At 37.2% G+C, this 25,030-nt stretch overlaps 1 protein-coding gene across 4 annotated transcripts in view; it reads left to right on the plus strand.

The window, feature by feature from the left end:
* UTRN (utrophin) overlaps positions 1-25,030 on the plus strand; it is a 366,839-nt gene that overhangs the window by 254,195 nt on the left and 87,614 nt on the right. For all 4 annotated transcript variants that reach the window (XM_084513507.1, XM_084513506.1, XM_084513508.1 and 1 more), the window contains one exon: positions 16,919-17,048. In XM_084513507.1, coding sequence (XP_084369633.1) covers positions 16,919-17,048 — 130 coding nt within the window. The remainder of the gene's footprint in view (positions 1-16,918; positions 17,049-25,030) is intronic.

The raw sequence follows: 25,030 nt of genomic DNA on the forward strand, positions 1-25,030 counted from the left end.
ATTTTCCAGTTAAATATTACTTTGGGTCATTTATTTTTTATTCTTCATTATAGTTTTATTTATTATTTTGATCATTTTTATTTACTTATATTGTTTCCCCTTCTATACTTTGTACAGTTTATATTTTACCACCTTGGAATTAATCTGATATGAATTTTTTTATTTTTTTTAATTTTTTTTAGGTAGCAATAATTTGCGTGTTTTCTATTTTGCAATTCCATCTCCTTTTTGAGGGATGAACATGCCTCAAAGGAGATAGCCTACGAGTTTGTGTAAGGATTTGCAGCCTTAAATGGATCGGATGCTAGGCAGGGATGAAGCACTCCATCTGAAAAAATGTGAAAAATGTAACAATTTCATGCCATGAATAAGAAAAAGGAAGACTGATGTGAAAAGATGTTAGCATCAAATACATGTGGTGGTGCTGCTGTAATTTTTAAATAATGATTGATGATGTCTGGCAGTTGTGTCCTGTGCTTTTTTTGTGATTTTCCATCTGGAGTTTCAAAGCAGAGAGCGGCTGTGCGGCATTTCTCACTGCTATCAGTGCTGTGGTTGATGTATGCCGTCATGCCAGGTATCTGAGTTTTCAGGAGCCGCTGTGCCTGATACAGAAATGAGTCCTGATTGAAAAGTAGACTTAGAATAACCTTTTTCTTCTTCCTCCATGCTGCAGCAATGTCTCACTACCCTCTAAACTGGGAGTAAAAATGATTACTGAGGAGTTAAATATTGTATTTCAGAAGTAGTACCTTCTCATAGATTTATTTTCTTCTCTAGAGTTGGGTACTTAGTAATTCTGGCGGCTTTTCAGTATGAATAAAAATGAATGAGAACTTTGTACAATATATAGTTCTTTTAATTGTGAGGATTTAGGAAGCTTTTAGGCTTGAGTCATTAAAACAGGTAGTGCTTAGCTTTCTCATATTGATCTGCTGAGTCATTATGAACAGCACTTTCAAAAGTTCATTTCTATGTATTTTTCTAATTAAATACACAGAGAAGGGAGATGTATATTCATCACAAGACTCTGAGAGTTCTACTTCAATATTTAAATTTTAAGTCTGAGAGAGAATTTAACTCCAAACTGCAAATTATTTCAAGGTTGAGACAAAAAGTAAGTGTAGCTGGTAAAAGCACTATCTGGTTACTTGGCACAAGTATCCGTGAATTGATAGAAAAATAACATTTTAATTTGCTTTTTCTTTGACATTGTAAAGTCTGGCAATGGTCTTTTAAGCTGTTGGAGAAAGAAAAGGCTGAAGGAGGCTACTCAGAGCATTACATAAGTGGATAGAGGGGACATTGCAAATGCACACAGGGTTTCAGGATTTTTTAGGGATTCTTACTTTCGGGAAAGGCATTAACTGGAGTTTGCACTTGTGTGTAAATGTAAGGCTGTGTTTACAAATTATAACAATCTGGAATTTAAAAACAAAAGTGAGGGAAGAGGGAGAAAAACACAAAGCTAAGAAGAGCTGCATATAGCAGTAAAGTCCCTTAAAATGGACCTCTAGCCCTGGAGGGAGGAGTGAGCATGCTCATAATATCCTTGTTAAGTGCACTTGAACTGGCATTTGGTCTGAGACTGGATTAGCTGAGTGATGTCCTTCTTCAGTCTCCTGGAACTCAAGGTGGCAAAATACATAATCGGTTTCTTAGTTTTGGCATGTTTTCTCATAGTTGAATTCCTGGTGTCTCACTAAGGTTTGATGGCTCTTTGTCAGCTAGCACTGCTAACCTGCACTTAAGAAACTTGAAGTGGAGCTTCACCCCTAGGTAGGTCTCTGAGTAATTTTCTTCTCCTTGGGCCAGCAGACACCATGCCATTGCCCTGCTCTGTGAGGGACTTGACTGCATCCAGAAACTGTTTCTGGTCCTCGTACTGCTCTTATGGATTGAGTTGAAAGATTTATTTGTTGGATTCATTACATGAGGCCTTAGGGGGCTTTTAAAAGTCAAATGGAGACATACACAGCCTTACACAGTAGTTTTTTGTAAAGCATGATCAGCATCGGCATGCTCAGCTTTACTGCTGTGACTGCTCCCAGAGCCACAAAGCGACCGCTGTCTGTGGACGTGCACACCAAGCCCACACAGCAGGCTTCCTCCCAAGGGCAGTGTGCGAGTAGGAGGCAGCAGAAGCACTGAGAGTATGACAGACTTTCCAGTGGTGAGGCAGATCTGTAAAGCTGTGTGCTGCTGACATTTTAAACACAGCTGTGAGGTCCTGCATCCAAACCGAAGAGGGAACAGCATCCTGCTAGCAGAAGTATTTTTCCCTTATTCATGAGTATTTCAGTCTCTTAGTTCTCCGTTCTCTGTGAGTTCCTGATGATCAAACTCTTTCCATTTGCCTTTCATACATAACAGATAGGGTACATGCATCCAGCAGTGCAGCAAAGATACTTACGCTAGTGACAAACATATTTTTCAAATAGGTGAAATGAGCCCATGCAGAGGTGTGGCTGTCAGCGGTTTTATTGCTCTTACATCATAAACAAACTTCGGCACTTTTCACGCTGCTTTATGTTGGTGTGCTTAGAACTCAGTTTAGTTCATTTAGTTCATTTGCTTGCTGTGAGGAGGAGGATGGCTCCTATGCAGAAGTAATCTGAAATCTGGTGTTCCCATGTCTGAGTTTAGTATAGTCCCATTTGTGAGAAGCTGGGAGTGTGGCACGTAAAGCTACTTGTGCCCAGGTAAGCCAAGTATTGGGATTTTTTTTTTCATTCCCCAACTCAGAAACTTCGTTTATGGCACTGGTGCTTCATCGTTCTGCCTTTTATTCCATATTCATACTCAGAATGTTTTTGTTATCTTTCATGGTCTTTGAAAGGAATGTTTCAGAAAAGCAAATCTTAAATGTACATAAGTCCACAAAATTGAAATGCTATGATTTTCACCCATTCTATCTTATGGATGTGTTTGGATTGTTCTCTGAGTAATAAGGAAGAAGAAGAAGAAAAAAAGAAATTTAGAACAAACCCTTCTATTAACTGCATTTGACTAACATTGTGGGGAGGGAAAGATTATGATCAGACTATCATTGACACTGCATCAAGGCTGTAGTCACACTTTGACTTTCTGATTGTCAGTTTGCAGCCTTGATATTACATGTAATTAAAATGAAACTATTACTTTGCCAGCACTGAGATGATCAACTCTGGACATATATAGATAGAAGCTATCTGAAAAGGTGCTTATAGAGATGTGCATACTTAATTTATTTCCAGTCTTCTGTGCCAAAGAAGGGCTGTGCTGAGAAACTGGGCTAAAAGATGAACCATTATTTGCAATAATAAATATCCAAGTCTAACTCTTACTGCTTAAGAAAGAAAAGCCCTAAATTCTGCTACAGCCTTTCTTCTGTGAGTGTTGGTAGAGGTGCCCAGCAATGTGCTATGATGGCACTGCCCTTATTGAAGAAGGGAGGCCAAGAAGTCGTTCCTTAAAAACTACATCTCTGATGTTCAGCACCTAGTTTTGTTTTGCCATTCCACGAAGGTGAGACAATCCTGCAGCAGTGCTTTGCTCTGCACAGAGGCACTACAGGAACTGACCGGGCAGCATCTTCTCCAACACCAGTGATGTGCAAGTGATCTGCAGTTTTCTCTGTCATGCTGTATTTGTAATGCTCTGAGATAGCTCAGACCTTGAATGCAGCAGACAGAGATGAGCAGAGAGGAGGTGATGCATATGGGCAGAGAGAGACGTGCCGAGGAGTCTGAAGCTACAAGGCAGTCATGCTTGGTTTAAATTACTCATTTCCAATAGGTCAGCCTTGTTTGGGGTGGTTTTCTTATGATCTTGTGCTCTTCTGTATCAGCATGCAGCTAATGCCTTCTGACATTTCTGGCTGCTAAGAGATTCTTAGTCTGGTGAGCATAATTTAGCTCCAGTTATTCAAACCCTTTCTTCACTCAAGTCTTCCAATTTATGCTTCTCGTGGTGGTGGTGCAGCAGCACAGACAGAGGAGCAGAATTATTTATCTCAACACTGGATCTAAAATTGTGAAGTAAATGTGCATGAAGGAACGCCTGGTAGTAAACACAACACAGTATCTACGAACAAACAAAAACCCATGTTATGTAAAACTGATATTTACTGAACTTTTTTCACTGGAGAGTAAATGAAAGAACAAACACAAGGCAGATGTGAATCATATTACTTAATGCTGTCCTGGAAACTGTTCAGGTATAGGATGATGCATGTGCTCTAAAAATCTCTATAGAGCAACTAAACATGCTTACCAGATTTTGATTATAGCTGGAAGTAAATGTAAAGAGATTCCTAAGAAAGTAATTACTTCTTTTCTGAGTTACAAGCACAGAAGTTAGAACACTACATTACTACATACAGTATAAATAAAATAAATAACTGCAACTCCTTTAGTGCTTTTAATATCCGTATTCATGCTGTACATATTTCATGAAGGTTCTCAGGGGTAAGGGATCAATGGATAGGTATCGTGCTGCACCGGATTTGCATGTTTAGTATTTTTTTTTAATGGCTTTGAGCTAATACATACATCTCTTGGAAATATTGCTGTAGGGATGGGAGAATGTTGTTAAGAGCATCCAGCCACCAAAAAATAATAAATCCAATTTTCGTTTTAAGCATTTCACTCTTTTTCCTGTTTCTCTTCATACCTTTGCTAGGTAACTTTGCCATGGCATGCAGCTTGTTTCTGAGTATTTGGGACTGAAAATAAGATTCTGTTTTTATGTATTTTATGCTTCTTTATGAAAAATAGTTTATTATTTCAAGTTCATAGATTCTAAAGAAAAAAAGTGATTCTGTTTTAGACTTTTGGTTTTACTACATGGAAAATATGCCAATGCTTTGTCTGAATAGTTTTTTAAGCAAACAAAAAAAAACACCTTCTCATACTGGAGAAACAAAGCAGAGAAAGGAAATGAAGTGAGTATAACTAATAGAAATACTGTGATTTGTGCCTGCTTTCTGGGGGAAAGTACTTGTGTAACTGAGTTAACTTCACATTGCCTTGCATCATGAAAGAAAGCTTGTAAGTACTCATCTCTTCCAGTAATTGACCCCAAATTAGTGTCTGTTATATTAAATGATTTCTTTCTCATGAATAGAAAACCACTTGTAATCCTCCAAAAAGTGGTTAATGACAGCATTTGCAGTAAGGCTCCATATAACAAGATTAAGTTAAAATGATGAGATAGCAAAGTCTGTTGGTCTGTAGGAGGGTGTGACCCTGATGATTTAACACAATTTGCAAAACACTGACAAATTTCAATCCGGTTTACCCAATGGTTGTTAATTAATGCATGTATACTGAATGCCCAGCAGTGTTTTGTTTGTAGCATCTCATTGGGTAGGGTTGATTGAAAGCAGAAATTTTTTTCATGTAACTAGTTTCTATTTTGGTTATCTGCTTAGTTTAATTTACAGGTCCAGGTGGGTTTTCTGTAGTTATTATGAGACATTGTTAATCATCTGCTTAGAAATCCAGAGGCCTAGCAAGGTGGCTGTGCTCGACAAGTTTAGGTTGCAGAAGTGGAACTACTAGAGTGGTGCAGATTATTGCGTGTGGTTGCAAGTTGTTTTTTTTTTTTTTTTTTTGCATCTTTTGATGGCAACTAGAACCAGCTGAAGAGGTGTGTAACCAGGTGGACACTATGTTTTTGCCCTTAAGGTCATCCTTCCTCATATCTCTCCCACACATGCCTGATCTATTAAAATTAGTAATTTGTCTGAAGTAGAATGCTTTCCATCTCAAATACTGCTTTTTTTTTTTTTTTTTTTAAGTGTTTGGTTTTAAAGTCACTTCTTCATACTGAGCAGATACTGGAAATCCTTGCAAGTGATCCAGAGACTAAATTTTTGAGAAAGAACCAAAATCAGGGCTGCTATGTAATCTGTCAGGTCACAGTAATTAACTATGTGGCATAAGCTTTACAAAGACTCTCTGTTCAGATAGTTTTGAAAAGAGGAAGCTATAACAAAGAAGCAGAGTTTTGGGAGGGAATTAGATCTTGGTGATGTAAAATAACTGAGATAAATGCTTAGGGGATTAAGGAGAGGGGAGCATTTAATACAAAACATTAATAGATCATGCTGCAAGCACAGAAAGGAATTGCAGTTTGACAGGGGAAGGCTTTCTGGGTTGAGCTCTGGGTGATAATTTTGAGGCACTTACTCCTACTTTGAGTATCTTTTGTTTGAAGTGACTTCTGCAGCTGGTCCTGGAGACAGGACTTTGTTCTGAGCCAGTGTAGTTACTCTGCTGCTGCCTGTCCCTGACTCCCTGGTATTCTGCTGCAAAGGGGGAATCCAGCAGCAGAGGACAGTCCCAGTGTTGATTTTTCAGTAATTATTCAGGTGTCTGTCTAACCCATTTGTTTCTGAAGAGAAAGCAAAGTGACTGTCCCTGAGAAAGAGGAGTAATTAGCTTTGACAGGATTTCTGCTTCTGAAAGGATTTCCAGTAGCAGTCCCCTGTCGTGTATGCATGGATGCACACGCACACAACTGAACCCAGAAACCAGGACAGAAACATTAGTGGTAGTGCCAACTTGTAGCTGGTCCCTAGCATTTGGTTGCTGATGCCCAAGTTTTAACAGAGCTCTCGTGCCTGTGCTTCCTCCCGCAGAGGAGAATATTTCTCCCCTTACACAGCTGTCAGACGGGAGATGCTCAGCTGAGACTTCTTGCAGTGATCTCACTTTTCTGGTTATTTATAATTCATAGATGACATCATGTTGTACAGCCCATTTTTTTTTGATGATAGCAATTCATCGTCAAGGACCCTGATGTGCACTTGCACTGAAGAGGCTGATGTTACAGGAAACCTCTTGCATATTTGAGACATTGGCATGTTCACAATGAAAATGCTTCCTGTCTTCTTGCACCGAACAAATATTCATAAGGCTGCATGCTGTAATGTTCTTTCTGAATGTCTGGGGTGTGAACTGCAGATAGTAAGTCTTTTTCAAGACCTCAGCAGTAATGTAAGAGGTACCACTTATTAGTAAAGTAGCTTATGAGACCATGCAGAATAGATCTTTTCTCATTGATTTTTATCTGAAGAAACACAGAAGAAATTTTAATCCCTCGAAAGGAAGAAAAGAAGACTTGAGTTTAAGGCTGGTCTCAAGAACAGCAGTGCAGCACCCAACTTGTTCGTGGTATTATCCCAGTTTGAAGCCAGTATCTGATGGTCTGTTAACACTGCCAGTTCATCAGTGCTCAGTAAAAATAAAGACTAAGCGAACCCAGGTCTGTCTGTTGCTGGCTAGCAAAGAAAGGGGAAGAATTTGTCTTCCTATTGAAGAGGTAGCTGGTCGGTTGCTATTGCATGGTGCAGGGAAATGGTGCAAGATGCTGCAGATGTTGTGTGGTCACTAGTGCTAACAGAATATTTGAGCGCTGCTGTGAAATTGAGTAATCATTTAATACACAGCAGATGTTTTACGTGTCTTGTGTCAGGCTGAAGGCATTGCTTGGTTAGGAGGCGTTTAAAAATATTTTTTTTCCTCATGCTTTGTCCCTCCCCTGCATTTCCCTTGGAATATTTTCTGGTATAAACAGCAGAAGTTATACCAGTTGCTACTCATAAAGAGGAGACAAATTTGACTGTCTCTCAGTGTTTCCACTATAATCTTGCTTGGGTTTTTATGTAACTCAGTAGTAAAACTTGTCCAAAGCTGCGCTGTTCTGTTTTGCATTGCAGTTTCCCCATTTGAAACTAATTAGAGTTAGCATAGAGGACACACAGTTCCTTTGCTTCTTCAAAGGAGGTTAAACTTTGTATGAGGAAGAGATGTAGATTCTGTTTTGTAAATAGGTATATAAACCAGTTCAATCTGAAATGGAAAGATCTTTATTTTGACGATACATTGCCTCATCTTAAAGGTTGATTTTAGAGAGTATAATGTCTTAAAATGCCTTTGAAATACTGCTGTGCTTTATTTGGCATTCTACGATGCTGTTTTGCTATGAGTTTTGCCTTTTTTGGCAGACAATTTAAAACAACATTGCATTTTTGCTTACTGATTGCTTAGTGTCAGTCCTCTTTGTCTGGAGTACAGCTATTGTGCGTTTTAGAATAAAGATTCTGGTTCAGTCATAACTGTCTTACTTTCTTATAACCTGCTTCTGACAGAGTAGCAGAGACTGAGGGTACAGGCTAAAAAAATGAAAAAAAAAAAAAAAAAAAAAAAAGTAAAAATATAAAAAAGGAAGAATTAGAGGGGGTCATTTCTCTTCCTATCATCTATCATCCTATCATCTTCCAGTCACAAATGTACGTGAATGCCTGTGGTAAATCTTTTGTAATTTGAAGTTGGATTCTTCATGAAACATGATACATTTGCCCTAGAGTTATGTATACAGTGGAATTTAGTCTAATTCCATATAATTAGAGAATGGAGAAATGTCTTAAGAATTGCTGACAATTTTCATGCTGATTGTACAAGTATTCTCAAATCACTTTTGTTTCCTACTCTGTAGGAAGATGCTTTCAGTTTGTATACGCTGCCAATATTAAAGCATTGTGTTGGTAGGAATGATATATCCCCTCTCCACCTTTCACATCAAATGGCAGAATGTCTGACATTATTTCTTTCGGCACATATACCTAAAGTGTCATTGTTGGTGAAACTTTTTTCTTCAAAACAAACTTTAGTTAAAAAAAAAAAAATCACTGCTGTTCACAGACAGATAGGATAAAGTTGCTTCTGTATCCAAAAAAAAAAAAAAAAAAAAAAAAAAATAGCTAGAAGTTGTGGATTATTTTCTTCTTGGACAAATGGTTGGCCTTTTGTCATCATCCCTTGGATTACATGTGATGCTAATGAAGGGCAACACATTTTCCTAAAAAGAGGCTGGAGGACAGAGGAGATTGTTGGGGTTTCCTGCATAGATTTTTTTTCTTGGTCAGTTTAAGTGTTATTTTTCTAAAGGGCTGTCCAGAACTTCTCAATCATGCACTTGTGTTTAAAGTCTGCTGGTTATTATGAAGAGCCAGTGGTAGCCTGGTGGCTTGCAGCTCTCACCCCCCTCTGAAGTATTGCTGGGGTCATGGGCTCGAGCCCTGGCCACAGAGGCTTATGTGAGTTTCTTTTAGCAGGGCCAGTTAGCTCAGTTGGTTAGTGTGGTGCTAATAATGCCAAGGTTGTGGGTTTGATCCCTGTACAGACCAGAGGTAAATATGGGAAGTGATTTTCCCCCTGTACTCGGCTCTGGTGAGTCCGTACCTCAAGTACTGTGTTCAGTTTTGGGCCCCTCACTACAAGAAGGACATCGAGGTGCTTGAGTAAGTCCAGAGAAGGGCAACAAAGCTGGTGAGGGGTCTGGAGAACAAGTCTTAGGAAGAGCAGCGGAGGGAGCTGGTGTTGTTCAGCCAGATTTCCACCTGTGGTTCCGTTTTCCTTACCTTGTGGGTTGGTGCTGAGGCGTGCCTTCTTGGGAGTAAGGAGGACATCAGCACTGATGAGCTGCTCTTCATCAGCAGTGGGCGACACTTGCTACCTGGCTGACATCGAGTGTGTTGGGATAGTGACTGCTGAAGGGTTTTTGTGGTCTCATTGAGTATATTAGGGTTTTGTAATTAATCAGGATTAGGGCACAGTGAATTAATTTAACAGATGTAGGTGTAAAAAAAAAAAAAAAAAAAAAGGAGGGGGAGGGGGGCAGAGGAAGTATTCACAGACCACACAGATGCCATAGATGCCATTTTTTTCTCAAATATATTTTGAATCTAGGCCTCATGTATTTCACTGTTGAAGTGCTGTTATTCGGATCTGATCTAAAATGGAGCATTTGATCACCTGCAATTGTTAAAAGCAAGCGTGTGTTAGCATCACAACTTGCTGGTTTGTCATGGTTAATCACTTTAGCATGAACTGTGTAATCTTCTTTAGGAAAGATCCAAAGTCGAGTTGTTATGCTCATTTCTCTTCTGCCCTTCAAACATAGTCCAGACTTTCCTTTAAGATTTAAAGAAAAAAATATCCGAGTCTTTCAAGGTTGTTGATACAGGATGGCTGTCATGTTTCCATAGTAAAGGTTGGTGGGATTAATTTTCCTTCACGAAAAGCACATTGTAGTCCTTTGATGTAAAACTGAATGTGTACTTACAAGCAGTTTGGCATTTGGAAATTGGTTCCACTGCTGGCAGTATGATTATTGCTGTTGTGTAAAAGTAAATACTTTTTCCCATCACCCAAACAGTAGAAAGCTTCAAGAGTTTCTCTTTTTGTCTCTGTCAGACTCCGCACTCTGACTCATGTGCTTTTGTTGTCTGTAGGGTGCAATGAATTCCTACATGAAATCCTGATAAGGTACATTAAATGGATATTTTTTTTTTAACACCACCATTTAAAATATTTTTTTCCTGTGTATAGCAATGTAAAAGGATCCTTTTTTCATCTATTTCTTTTATGTATTTTTATGAGCCATCAAATTTAATGATTCTTCTGCCCTTTTTTAGCTATGGTTTTATAATGGCTTCAGACCAAAATACACCAAGTTAGCTTAGAAGCTGGCTCAATGAGTAAAAGAAGTATTGTACTGTAGCAAGTTTGATTTATACAATACTTGGCTTGCTTTGCTCATTACAATGCTAGAGCATGTAATTATGAAAGAAAACCAGTTTGCTGTCCCTTAAAAAGCCCTGTATCAATATTGTAATTGATAAGGGAGGAAGCTTAGTCTTAGAAAGGGGAACCCTCTCTTTGTGCAGCAAAAAGTAAAGTAGGAATTAAATATTCTAAAATGGCTTTCCTGAACTAGAAGGAGGAGAGGTATAAAAAAGGTTTTTTTTTGAGAAATCCAAACAGCATATGATATCATTCTGAAGGTTTGAAAAGATCATTCAACTGGGAATTCGTATGAACACAGATTTTTATCTCTTCAAATAACTTTTTGTGTAAAGAACAACAATCATAAAATTTTCAAAAATCTGTTCTGAAGACCACAGCTGAGTGGTTTGCAGTGTGTTTTTTTCCAACACAGTTCTAAATCAGATAGTTACAAGCATCCCACACTTTGCAGTACCTACAGCTTCATTCTGTAAAGCCCTCCAAACTTGTCAGGGTAGCCAAGGCTTGGTTATCATTGACCCAGAAACACAAATAATGAAGTTTTGTCTCAGTGAGCTAGGAAATAAAAACTCCAGTTACGTAACATTACTGGTGCTGGAAGACATTAATGAACATCATTGTGCCTTATTTTTTGTAACCTCTGCTCAATTAAGCAGTGTCTTCCTTCACCTCTAGTTGATTTTAGCTCCGGTAGCATCTCAAGGGAATGCAGGACGTGCAGCAGTTCTTCCTTCACAAAAGGAAGAGAGGTTCTCTTTAATGACTGGCAAATCATTAACTGTGTGAAAATCCATTTTTGTTTTATTTTGCTTCTTAAGAAAAAGTGTGACCTCATGCTTTTTAATTCAAGAAATGCTTCTAAATGTCCTTTCTAGTGTAATGTATATTAAAATCAAGCTTTCCTCTGTCATCACAATATAACGTCAGATTCTTTTCTAGTGCCCAAATGAGTCCTTTTATTTGCAAGGTTATTTTAAGTGGAAAACTTTCCAAAGGGCTTCAAAATGTCATTTTTCTTTCTTTTAAAAAGCTGTTGAGGGAAAACGAAGAAAATAGCCTTACCACTTTTGAACTAATTTTAACAAGTTCAGAAGGAAGTCAGTTACCTTTTCTTAACTAAGGTGTCAGCACACAGACACAGTTTGAGATTATTAGTTTTTAAAAAGTGATGTTTCTATAAGTCTGAACAGCAGATGATGTAACGCAAATTTAGCTCTCCATCTTTGGCTTTAGGCTGTGCTACCATAAAGCTCTTTGTTTAAAAACTCGTTATAGATACTTATTTCAAGTAATGCATTTCTATAAAAGTACACACAGGGGTGGGTGATACTTTCAATGCATAGCCATGAGCACATCCTCTCATCGGTAGACGGGAGTGGGAAGAGAAATTTTCAAGGGCTGAATAGTCTCAGTGAAGAAAAACCCCTATTTCTGACTTGAAGCATAATTTTTGAGAAACCAAGGAGGAAGTCTAAAGTAAGCTAACATTTCTTGGCCTTCTGGTAAAAGATTATCAGTATGCATAGTATAATTTTCTCTTTTGCCCACATCTGTGCTCTTATATTCCTGTTGATTTTGTTTCACCATGTGCAGACACCTTGCAGTCTTCACTGCTCACTTGCCTTTGGCCCTTTCTAAGAAGCCTTTTGCACATGATATGGGATATTCCTCCAAACTTTAAAAGTGAATTTGAGATTCTTCCATTTAAAAAAGTGAATCTGAAATAATCAAGATGTGTTAATTACTGAGGCAAACAGCTTTCTGTGCTTTTCCCTGTGATCTTTGCCTTCCTTTCCTTATTCTGGTGTTGGTCACTGTTCTCACCCATCACCTGAATACATAGGATGGGGTCTCATCTACAGAGCCCTGTATGCTGCAGATGCCTCTAGGTATCTCTGGGTATTAATGGTTGTACATTATGCACCATTTGTCTCTTTCTTTCTCTTGCCTTGTAGATTAAGTAATAACAGACAAGTGCATGGTAAGATGCACTGTCTCAAATATTATTCTAGAAAGCATTCTTTATAAATGCATTCTATATCAGCTGCAGCAGATGTGTTATAAAATTGATTTTCACATGGAGACGTATCCAGAGACCAAAATACCTCCTTCTGAAATTTTATACATGTGTTATATTAAATAGTGTCTGCCACGAAGGAGCAGCTTTTAAGTGTTACGCTTATTGTGTCTTTCTAGTTGATTCTTTAATGATGCAAACAGATGGCAGAGACTCTGTCATAACCTTGATCTCTGTGTGATCTTTGTAAACAACCTTGTCTCCGAGTTTTCTCAATTATCCCACTTATTCTCCCTCTCCTACCATATGCCACGGACGATTTTTCCATTTCATTTTAGTGTATACAAGTAACAGAAGCTTTTCAAGCACCTGGTGCAGAGTAAAGATGACTAAGTAATTAAATGCTACGGGAGCTGCTGATAGGCACATAAAGCTACAGCGCGATAACCAGAGACAAGTTACAGTAACATGCGTCTTCCTTGAAGGAGTGCATAATGGGATCTGATTTAAATATCTTCTGTTTTTAAGAAATACCCCATGTGTTTTTTTTGAAATTAGCTTTGTCTTCATCTGTTGGAGCCGTTAAGCTGGTCTGCTCCTTGAATTACTCTGTACAAGCCTGTACCATTAGAAAGAGGAAAAAAGAGGCTGTAAATCAACAGTGTGTAATTTACTATGCTTGAAATATGATTTTATGACAATTGAAGGAAATACACACTTACTGGGTACACTAAACTCTGTAAAAATTCATGAGTAGCAAAAGTTTTGCTCGCATTTTTTTTCAGGAGTGTAGAAGTCTTACGTTACAAAGTATTTGCAACAGAAATCTTAGAAGGCCATGATTTAGGCAAATTCCAAAATCGAGGCAGTAAGTCAGAAAATGTTGGCTTGTAAGAAGAGTTCCTTTCTATGTTAGAAATGATAAGCATCTATAATTAAGAGAGGACAAACAGATTAGATTTACAACAGAGTAAATGGCATATAGATTCTGAAGTTATAATGTGAAAAGCATGCATTTCCCAGTTACTGAGAGGGGAACAAATCAAAGTGGAGACTAAATCAATGACTAATAATGGTTATAAATCAGGTATATAACACTTTGTGGTTTTCTCCCCTAAGGGAATCAATGGTAGATGGCAGAAGAATGGTGTGTGGTCGGTTCTTGAGTTATTCTGTCAGTCAAATGGCCTGAAGGATCTCCCTCATGCTTGCAAAATGAATGCTGCAGCACTGTTGCAGTTGCTCAAGAGAGTAGTTTTGTCAGCCCTTGTTTATCAGTAGAAGAATTCTTTCGAGATTAAGAGGAGGATTTTTTTAATTATTATTATAATAATTATTTTAATTATTATTCTTGAATTTTATTTTAATTATTATTCTTTAATAGTAGTATTTAAGGTCAGTTCTGAAAACTATGTCAACACTTCATCAGCACATCAGATTCTAGGCTTCTGTTTCGTTTTTTGTTTGTTTGTTTGTTTTTATTCTTTTGTAAGAATGAAAAACTAATAAAACTAGTGTTTGTTTCTCCAGGAGTGAAAAATTCATTTCCTGCTTTACTTAGAACATAAGAATGAATTTAAAAATGAATGCAATAAAGCTGTTGGAAGCGTAGATATTTGACTTGGTAATCTGTCACCAGTCTTTCCCTAAGGGAAGTAAAGCTTGCATTTTATCCACTACCTAAAGCATACAGTAATTATATATTTTAGAATCGTAGCATGAAATATGTTGACATGAATTACTGCCAAAGTTGCATACAGCCCCTCTTCATGTGACCAATGTGGCTTCAAAATGTCATTATACTTTTATAAATGCAAGTATCACATGTAGAAAAACTAATTGTACCAATGTGCTTGGAGTTCACTTTTTAATTTTGTGTTCACAGCTGCGTATTCAACATAGCTCTCCAAAAATATTTCCATCCATGTGCTTACCTTATTAGTGCTCAGCTTCAGTGGCAAGTCTTGAGATGCCTGTCTTCAGCCTTGAAAGCGTCTTGCCATGCCTTCATTTATTATTTAATGTATTAAAAAAAAAAAAAGTTAGTATTAATTTTCTCCTGATTTTCTCCATCTAAAGTATAGCTAGCTAAAGGGGAAGAGTTTCTCCCTCTTCAAAATTCTGTGTACCACTCAAAGTAATACGAGTGCTTTAACTGTTTTAGTCCTTAATGCCAAGTAAGACACCCAGGGACACAGTGATATACTTCTATGCTGAAATAAGTGCGTGCATTCTGAGTAGCCATTGGGGAGGTATCTTTGCAAAACTAAATAAAACACCCAAATACATGATTGCATTTATTATTTTAAAGAAATCTTTAATACAATAATAAAATTCAGTATTGCAGCCTTTGTTACTTGCTGGCTTTTTTATGACTTATTTTTACTCTGTAGTATTCTTGTAGATCTGATTTTTCCAATGAAATCTTTCTTCAGTCCACTCAAGAAAGATGATATTTGAGCTAGAGATTAGATTTATAAGTGGATTTCTTTTTTGCTCTGTTGCAGAGAGGTTTGCCTGGAAGGACAAGAGAGTATTATTGATATATCTGATTATTCTTGCATCATGCTCTCTTATTGCTGTTCTTGTTTACTTGCAGAAAGAAAGAAAGGGAAAATACAGTATTGCTGAAGAAATAGGGACTAAAGCAATGCAAGTCTGAGTGGCTATTCTGAAACTATTTTTTACATTTGTAGCATAAAATAATATACTATAATGTTAAGAAATCTGTACTGTGCTTAATATGTTATTTTCTACAAAATTATTTCAATATTAGTATTTCATACACAAAGTTTCTTTGATGTATAAAGATTCCATTGTCAAGCTGTATTAGTGACCAGGAACGCCACAGATGATTTAGAGTTGATGAGCTACGTGGACCCAAGTCTGTAGGTTGTTCATTGTCATGATAGTCTTAAAGTCTCTTTGTTATCAACCTCAATTTGGACAGCTCCAATGCCAGGAATGTTGGAAGGCGAGGCGACAGAGAATCGATGCTTCGAGAGGCAAATCCCCCCAATTCAAATAATCTCTAAACAAATAATTGCAATCAGGGAAGTGAAAATGCTAAATTTGTAAACAAGTCACGTAGGAAAGTAGAGAAAGGTGAGCAGAAAAAGTAGAGAAGGGCTTGTCTTAGAGAAGACAGTCATGGTTCATGGTATCAAAGATAACTTATAAGTTATCCTTTGAAAGGATAACAAAGTTAACTCTTACACCATATGGAGGAATCAGGAGAAAAGAACTCTTTTCTTCTGTCTGCCCTTATTGTCCATGAGAAACTATTTTCTCTAGTGAAAAGCTTTTTTCTTGTTATATAACATTGTGAACACTGGCTGACTGCTTTTCTTGAGAGAGGACTGAGCAGACTGTGTCAGCAAAATAAACCTTGATTTTGTAATTAGAGATTTAAAAAAATGTTGGAGGATATTAAGCAGAGTGTTTTAATAATATTTAAAGTATCTTCATTTGTGCTTATACTTGTAGGAAGTAATACAAACAAATCATGCAAACCAATTTCTTTCTAGTTGAGATTGATTTATACTGAAAAAATGAATGGAAGAAAATGCTTTGTAAGAAATGCTATAGCTGTCTGCTCTTGATTTTTTGTTTGTTGCAACAGTATGGTTACACTTAACCCTTTAAAAAAAATCGTAATCACTGGAAATCAAAGTATCATGCAATTCATTTCCATTAGCATGAAAATACGTTAAAATATTGATTTTTTTCCTATATATAAGCTTTAATTGTTTCTGCATGTAAAGATCAAAGTATTTGTTGCTAGTTTGAAGAATGTGTTTTCAGAATGTATTCTCATCATAAATGTTCTGTTTCTATATCATTTAAGTTTTAAAAATATTATTAATAGGAGACGGAAACAGGAGATAGTGTTTTCTAAGGAATGTGAAATATTTTTGCAATGCTTTTAGCAATTGTGAAATTATCGCATGAATTTTCAGTAGATGCAATTTTTTGTTATTTAAAAATAAATCCATTGTAACAATGCACTGTACATGTATATTAGCAATCCTACCATAGCAATAATACTTTTAAATTCAATGTAGTAGTTTCAGTTCCTGTTAGGTGAGTGTTTTAAAAACCTGCTGTTATCATCTTATATTTGCTTCTCCAAGTTATTTCTGTAAGAGTAACCTTTCTGGCCTTAATTAATTTCTTGTTATTTCTATTTTGTTAAATCTACCTTTTATCTAGCAGTCTGAATCACTAGACAGGTCTGGTCAGAGATGTGAGAATAGGGAAAAAGTTATAGTACCTGTTGTTTACAAGATCCAGTTACAAACGGTGTTCTTTTTTTTTGCAAAAGGCACTGAGACGCGAACTGAAGGACAAAGAGCAAACCATTCTCAATGCTGTGGACCAGGCACGAATTTTCCTTGCTGACCAACCAATTGAGGGTCCTGAGGAACCAAGAAGGAGCCTACATTCGAAAACAGGTCAGCAAATATTCTCTTCCTGTTTGGAATGGTCAAAAGGAAAGTAATAGAACTTATGTGTCCCTAGTACATTTTTATATCCCGATTACTCAGTTAGGTTTCAGAATTTTCCAAACCATATACTGACTGCTTTTATTTAAATGCTTTAGTCTTAAGTTGTTACTACATTGCTTTGGAAGTGCTGAAGTTTTTAATGGATGAAGAAAAATCTTTGCATTTCCTTTTCCAGTTTTTGATTCAAAATTTCATCGGTTCTTTTTTTTTTTTTTTTTTTTTTTAATACAATAACACATACACCTTAAATGTAGTCAAAGCAGTAATTCAAAGATGCAAACGTAATTTTTTTTAACGTCATTATAGCAAAATTTTGCCCCACAAATGGAAATCAATGTATTCTGTAATGTATCTCATTAGAAGTAAAATGAATCAGCTTTAGGAAGGTAGTCATTACAGAATCATAAAGATTCCAGTCTTTTGATTAATTATTGCTTAGGAATGAAACAGCTCTCCTAGAAATGATATTTGCGTAATATTTGTCAAGGTATTTGCCTGCATCAGAGACCAACAAGACCCCGTAACCCCAAATTATAAAAAATGTACCAAGTATCTTTGTAATTACATGCAAACTGCTATAATCAAAATACAATTAAGTCATAATATTTTTCTGAGATAAGCTACGTTATTATAAAATCTTATTTCTTTTAATTACATAAGGATTATTCTTGGATCTAGTAACTTGCAGCTATGGAAATACCAGTGGCAGTAAGATGTGAATAATTTACTATTCTGTATAATTTATAAAATTGTAGCTACTTCTGTAGCTATGGCATATAGTTACTTCTATCAGGAGTTGATTTTTTCTTTCTATATGTCATTAAATCTCCATAGCAAACATTTCGGGCTTGTTCAAACAGGTAATATTTCCTGCATCCATATTTAGTGTTACTTCTATGCAAATTTTTATGTGATTTCCTATTCCCTAATTCAACTTTGTGTTAAAGTTTGAATATCTGGTGATTAAAGCTATTTTTCCTTGTGATTAGTTTTTGTACCGTAGCTGCGGTACTGTGCTTTACTACTTGCTTTTTGAACTCCTGACTCCTAAAAGCATTCTGCTTGTCTCACAACATTTACTCACAGACTTGTTTGACATATTGCATCTAGAATGCTTTATTAGAAAACCTGTAGTTGAAAAAATAGAGAAAGCTCACTTTATAGTTGCTGGTTGTGTTGCAAGAGTTTGAAGTTACAGACTGTCCTCTCAAAAGCCATAGAATTACCCAGCAGAAATGCTGCCAATGCATGAAACGTGCATGAGATGCATCATACATCCTTGTTACGCAATTTTAAAAGTATTACTGGTGTTGTTATATTAAGCTCCCGTGAGCTACGGATGGCAATGACAGAATTGTTGACCACAGTAAGTTGTGTAACAGTAACAACCAGGCAGGTGGCTCTTGTCCACTCATCATATTTAGAAGGAATCAATACGCTGAGACTGGGAAGCTTCACAGGTGTGTGCTGTGAGCTTATCTTCCTCATCCTTATTCAAACTCAGTAGTTCCATACACCTCTTTTGAGTGTGTGGTGGGTTAGTCTCTGCTACCAACCTCAGCTGGTTGAGGGGAGGATATAGGAAGAGCATGAGTGAGAAAGCTTGTCACGCTTGGTCTCTTCACCAAGGTGACCCAGTGGTGCAAGGGTCTGGGAAATGGAGGAGTATCTGCAGTCAGTCTAACAGTTTCTCTCTGCTGCTCTTTCTTCTCAAACCTTTGCTCTGCCCCAGTTTGTGCACTCTGTAGGCTGCAGGAAATATCTGCCTGCCACAGTGCTGCTGCTACTGCTCCTCCTCTGACCCTCTGGTGTTCCCTGTGATGTCTCTCGCTTCTTGTTTCTTCCTTCTCTGGTGTTTTCTGCCCCTTTTTTAAAGCACGTTCTCCCAGAGGTGCGACCAGCTTGGCAGATGGGCTCAGCTGTCCTGCCGTGGGTCCACTGCAGAGCTGGCTATGTCTGGCATGGGTCAGCCCCTGGCCTCTTCTCACAGCCGCCCCCCTGCCAACAGCTGGACACAGACACACTGTACAGAGTAGTGTTTCTGCAGATTAATAAACTTCAGGCCAAAAGGTGCCTTTGAATCTTCTGCTCTGATCTCTTATATAACATAATCTGTTAAACTCTGCCCAGTCTTGTACATTCTGACAAATGCTACTGATCTCCAGAATGCTACACCTCTGGATTTGAACCCATGCAGAGACAAGCAGTCTTTCTTCTGAATAACTGTTTTCAGTGAGGACTGTGACTGCAGGCTTATCTTTGCTTTTAAAATGTTTAATGTATAATTTCCACCCATTGGCATTTTATGCAATAGATTAAAAGTTTGCTCATTAACTTCAGTGAAGTGCACTTAACATTGCTAAAGGTGAGGAGTGTGTTTTTGGATTGTGAGCTGATGGGTCTGTCTTCAGAAATATTCATGGGCAGTACACAACGCTGTACAGTCATGATTTAAACATGCCTTTGGTAGCTTTTATAATACAAATAGCAAAACCTTGTAGGAAATAGTAATATCATGAATTAGAAGATCACTGATTAGTTCTTACCTAACTAATAGCAAGAGTGTTTAGGTGCGGGGTTAGGTAATCCAAAGAGATTGTAAAATATCCAGCCACTGAAGTTACACAAAGGCACAGACAAAGCAGATGTCTTGTTTCTAGTTGCATAAGAATTGAGAATCACAGAATCACTGAAGTTGGAAGAGACCTCCAAGATCATCTGGTCAAACTGTCCCCGTACCACCAATGTCACCCACTAACCCACGTCCCTAAGCACCACGTCCAACTGTTCTTTGAACACCCACAGGGATGGTGACGCCACCACCTCCCTGGACAACCCGTCCCAATGCCTGACTGCTCTTTCTGAGAAGAAATGTCTCCTAATTTCTAACCTAAACCTCCCCTGCCACACCTTGAGGCCATTCCCTCTAGTCCTATCACTAGTTACCTGTGAAGAGGCTGACCCCCAGCTCCCCACACCTACCTTTCAGGTAGTTGTAGAGAGCATCTCCCTGAACCTCCTCTTCTCCTAACTAAACAACCCCAGTTCCCTTGAGGGTACGTTGAATTAAATATTCCAGGATTATTTTGTTCTCTCTGCAGGTTCTTCACAACAGGGACAAAAATTTGCCATATGATTCTGCTGTGACATCAGTTCAGAGTCTCTTGTACATTACAATAAATTAAGACAATCTGAGTAACCTTTTCACATCCCCCTGAAGTGCATAATACAATCAAAACTTAATTGAAAAAAAAATTACCTTGTTAGAACATCTGTTAAAGATATTCATAATATTTAAAAATAGACCCTATCATCTCTTTTCAGACATCATCTTTGAAGCTTTCTCTATTCCTTTATAATGCACATTGCAAAAGGAAATTGAATCATACTCTAATACGGTCTTTGTATTAATTGTCTGACTTCAACTAATTTGCACTTGGGCTGTTAGGTACAAAAGTAATTCTGCCTAGGCACAAAGGAGTCAGCAATATCTGAGAGGTTTTTGTTTTGTTTTGTTTTTGAAATAAGGAGAAACAGTAAAGTTAATTTGAATTAACCAAAGCTGTAAATTCTAAAATCTGCTAAATGTAAACACACTAAAGCACAGTACGTACAAAATCATTTGCAATTAGTGATCTGGATTCCAGTTCTGGTGTGACTGGTGATTGAGAGCCTCACATGTTGTCAGGATTTTTTTTCTCTTGTTCTGATGCTCAAGTAAAAATTCACTTGTTTGTACAGAGGCTTCTCCAGACATAGATGCAAAGATGGTTTTTATCACCAGAAGATTAGATTACTGGGCTTGACAGATCTGCACTCTCTGAATCACATGAGAGACTTCAGAAGGTGGTTGGCGGGAGCATATAGTGTCCTTCTGGAGTGGTTTCTCATTACCTGCTCATGAATCTTGTTGTAATTTCTGTGTGTAACTTCTCGTCTAACTCAAATTTTATAGATACAGTATCCATTATTTAGTAGCTGAAGTACTATTTTCCGTGGATTTTTGCTTCTGCACTTGAATGCTTGTTGCAGTATTTGAAATTGTTCATGATTCCTGATTAGGAGGAGATTGGCAATGGGGAATTCTCTGTGATCAGACCTTGACAGATATACTTGCTGATTCTGAATTGCTTTCTTCTTTCGTCAGTCTCTCTCTCATGCATTGGTTTTAAGCTTGATTGACCAAGACCCATTTTAAGGACCTAAACATATATATATATATATATATTCATTGTTATGTCCCCAAAGAGTATTTGTTACAGATCCCATTGTAACCTGTTATTGTCTGTATCTCTGTAGTTAATTTCAGATAAATCACAAGGATGTAAAATCGGGTTATGAACTAGCCTGTTTTCTTTTTCATGTTGGCCTTATGTTTGCCATGTTGGCCTTCAACTGTACTGTGTAGTAATTGGCGTGATCGAAGACAATTACTCAGTTTTCGGGAAACTTCTTCCTATGTTAATTTATCAGACATCAGTTTTTTCTTCTGTTTTAATTTTTCCATATTTCCTTAGGGAGGCCCCATCACAAAAAAGAAACTTCATCCTTTCCTTACCTTTGAACGTCTTTGAGCATCTGAATGGAGCTGATTGACAAAACCCACCAGGCCAGCCGCTGAATTTTATAGATGGTCAGGATAATGAAATTGGAGATACTCACATTTTTAGCTTTGTTACTGCTTTTCCATGGTATAGGACAAAACTTGAAGAATTACAGACAATGTTTTGCACGTTTTTAGATCAATAACACAGTTACAGTTGGCTTCTTATTTCCCTCTACTGTTAATAAGGTTACTGGCTATGGGATATGCAAAGGAAATAAAAAATATTTTCTGTCCCCAGGGTTATATAGATCAGTGATGTCCCCAGTGCATGGCTTTTCTGAAATCCTATCCTTAAAATTCCACTGCTGTATTGAGGGAGTGGAGCTAGATGTTTTTTGGAAGATAAAACAAATTTACATTTTGGCAGACTAGGCTACTACAGTGATTCCTACTGCAAATGTTTCCAGGAGTCTGTGGTATTGCTGAAGTACTTCAGTAGCTTTTGGTTTTGTTAGGACAATCAGTTTCCTGTCTTTGAAATATGTTATTTGGTATTAAAGGTGATGTGATAAATACATGATTTAAAATTAAGTATTTACTGTCTGTTATCTTCTTTAATTAAAAGTGTAGAAAACCCCATAAACCACATTTGTGTTGTAAGAGAATATATGAGTAACTATCAGTGAATTACATTATTTATTTCAGCCAGACAGCATATTACCCTGTTTCAGACGTAAATAAAAGTCAAACTTCTTTGCTTCCTGCTACCGAACGCATTTAAATAAATTCTCTATTGTATGTATTGTATTAAATAAATTCTATATTGTATTCTCTTAGCAAGGAAGTCCATATTGGAAATAGGCAACTTTCTTTTTGCTAAAATAGGCAGTATTTCTGTTCCCAACCACTTGTCACCTAGCTGTCACACAAGACTGGAATATTTTTTGTTCTCTCCTACACTAATGGGCTGAGTATCGAAGTCTTGATTGTTAAAGCTATAGGAGAAAGAAGAGCATGTGGGCCACTGGAGGTCAGTGGACTCATGCCCTATTTTGAACATTGTTGTCCGTGTTTTAGTTGGTGCTCATTCACTTGTGACTTTTGACACATTTAGTTAAAGAAATGTGCAGTTACCTGTGAGATAATCCCACACTGATGAAATATTTCTCTTCCTTTTCAAATACATCTTTATTACCCTTCAAGTTTAGTTCACCTGTGTGGAGCCTTGAAATTCATCTTGTAGTGTCTAAATGGTAGCCTGTTTGGAATGGTACAAGTAAAAATTCAAGTAAGTTGCTTCAGTTTTTGTAATTGTAAATAAGCCTCAAGACAGCAAATGGGTAATTGAAGAATATTAAACAAAAAGTAAAGTATATAGAGGAGAAAACAGGCTGAGTAAACTTGCTTTAGAAGGTTTGTGAGCAATTCAAAAATTTCAGAACCTGGATGTTCTCTTGAAGTCCAGTGTTGTGGAAGGACACCATCGATTCAGGGAGTCTTGAGTAAGTGGTATTCAGTGGTGATATCCTTCTCCATTAGTACCTTTCCTTCTACAGGAATTAGAAGTAGACATAGTAGCTTGTTGATGACATAACAATACTATTACCATTGATTTTTTTCTGGTTTTGTGGCAGGCACAATCTAAAATAGAACTTATACCTGTTTTTTGTTTCTTGAGCACCACAAAACCTCAAGCTTCCACTGTGCTGTGTATCACATCATTTATTACAAGATAGTGGCTGGTTTTTAGTGAGAAGTATTGTGTTTTGATTATACTGATAAATTACATTGGTTAATTGGTTATGCTGCATGAATGTGTGGTTCTCAGGGTTGCTGTAATCTTTTAAGTTTTCTGGGGATAGATGCAATGGGATGACTTATCTCCTTTAATCAGAAGTTATTTTCTCTTGTTTCATCTGTCCTTTTGTATCTTATCCACCAGCACCCGCTGGGAAATTCTAATATCTCATTATCTATAGACCATACTCCAGGCCCTTTCCAGATGTATTCAATATACATAAAGTTACCAGCTAATTTGTCTTTAATCCTGCAGAGACTTTCCTCATTCACTCTTACTTGATTATATTTATCCAGCTTGAAAACTTTCAGTTGTGATAGAGTGAAACCTAAATAGGCTAAGACAAAAATGAATGATTGTGCTTTTTCTTTGCTTTTCATGTATTTGCAATAGATATTTGAACTAGAAGAGAAAGGTGGCATACTGGGTTGCTAGTCTAAGTGCTATGTTACTAACCAGTTGCTGATCTTTAAAACTTCCCATTACCATCCCATCAGAACTGTTTTCTGTCCGTATTGTAAGAAACCCAGTGAATGCTTTCACTGTAGTGATGCTAAAGACTTCATCATGCAACACAAGCAGTGCTCTTGGTTCTTCTGCTTACAAATTTGACCATGTTTCATTGTGTTCCTTCAAATGCTTTAAAAGTGTTCATAATGAAGTGAAAAGTTCACAGTGAAGTTTTATCCTTTTTTTTTTTTTTTTTTTTTTTTCTGTGAAGACTGATTGAATCAAGGAAGAGAGAATATTTGACATAATGCTAACATATACAAAGAATATACTCAAAGTAAAAAGTAATTAATGTAATTCTGGCAAGATAGAAAGAGAGCAAGTAACATGGGGATCAAGCAGAGCTGCTTAGAGTCAAAACTGCTAGAGCCAGAATAGCTTACCTGATCTGAATTAAATTCTTAAGCAAGAAGAGTTTTCTTCACTGAGAACTTTCCTGTATAAGTATTCTCCATATACGCACGCGTGTAAGGAATTTATATGCTGTAAAGTTCAGTCTTGAAAGTCTTCCTTCTGTGGCACTCTCTCTGTGCTAGTGACACAGAAAAATTCTTGGTCCTTTCATCGCTTTGTGATAAAAAATGCTTATTAAAATCAAGTTTCTTTCCACTACAAAAGCAGATTTTTTTTCCTGCTCTTTTTCTCTGACTGCAAGGTCAGTTACTATCTTCCCTCTCTGGTAAACAGATGGTCCAGTGAATACAGGCTCTTCTTACTTTCTGAGCAGCTGCTGAAGTGAAGATAATGTAATAAGTACATTAACAAAAAAAAAAAAAAAAAGAAGAAAAAAGCTGATCATTCAGAAGATTTCATATTAAGTGGGAACAAAAGAGCAGCAACTAGTATGTAGCATTTTTTCACAGCATAAAGAAGCTGTGTTTGTCTGCTAGCGTGTGCAGTGACAGACTGATGAAACAAACTCAAAGTGCAGAATTCTTACTGTTAAGACGTTATTTATGAGGCTAGGTTTACAATTCTGTGCTGTGCAATGAGGATTTTGGAGAATGTGCTCTCTGCTTGGAAATAGTGTGGTGCTCATTAATAGGTTGGGCTTTCATGATGGAAAGCGTGAAG

The sequence above is a fragment of the Aythya ferina genome (assembly GCF_964211825.1).
Source record: "Aythya ferina genome assembly, chromosome: 3".
NCBI lineage: Eukaryota > Metazoa > Chordata > Aves > Anseriformes > Anatidae > Aythya > Aythya ferina.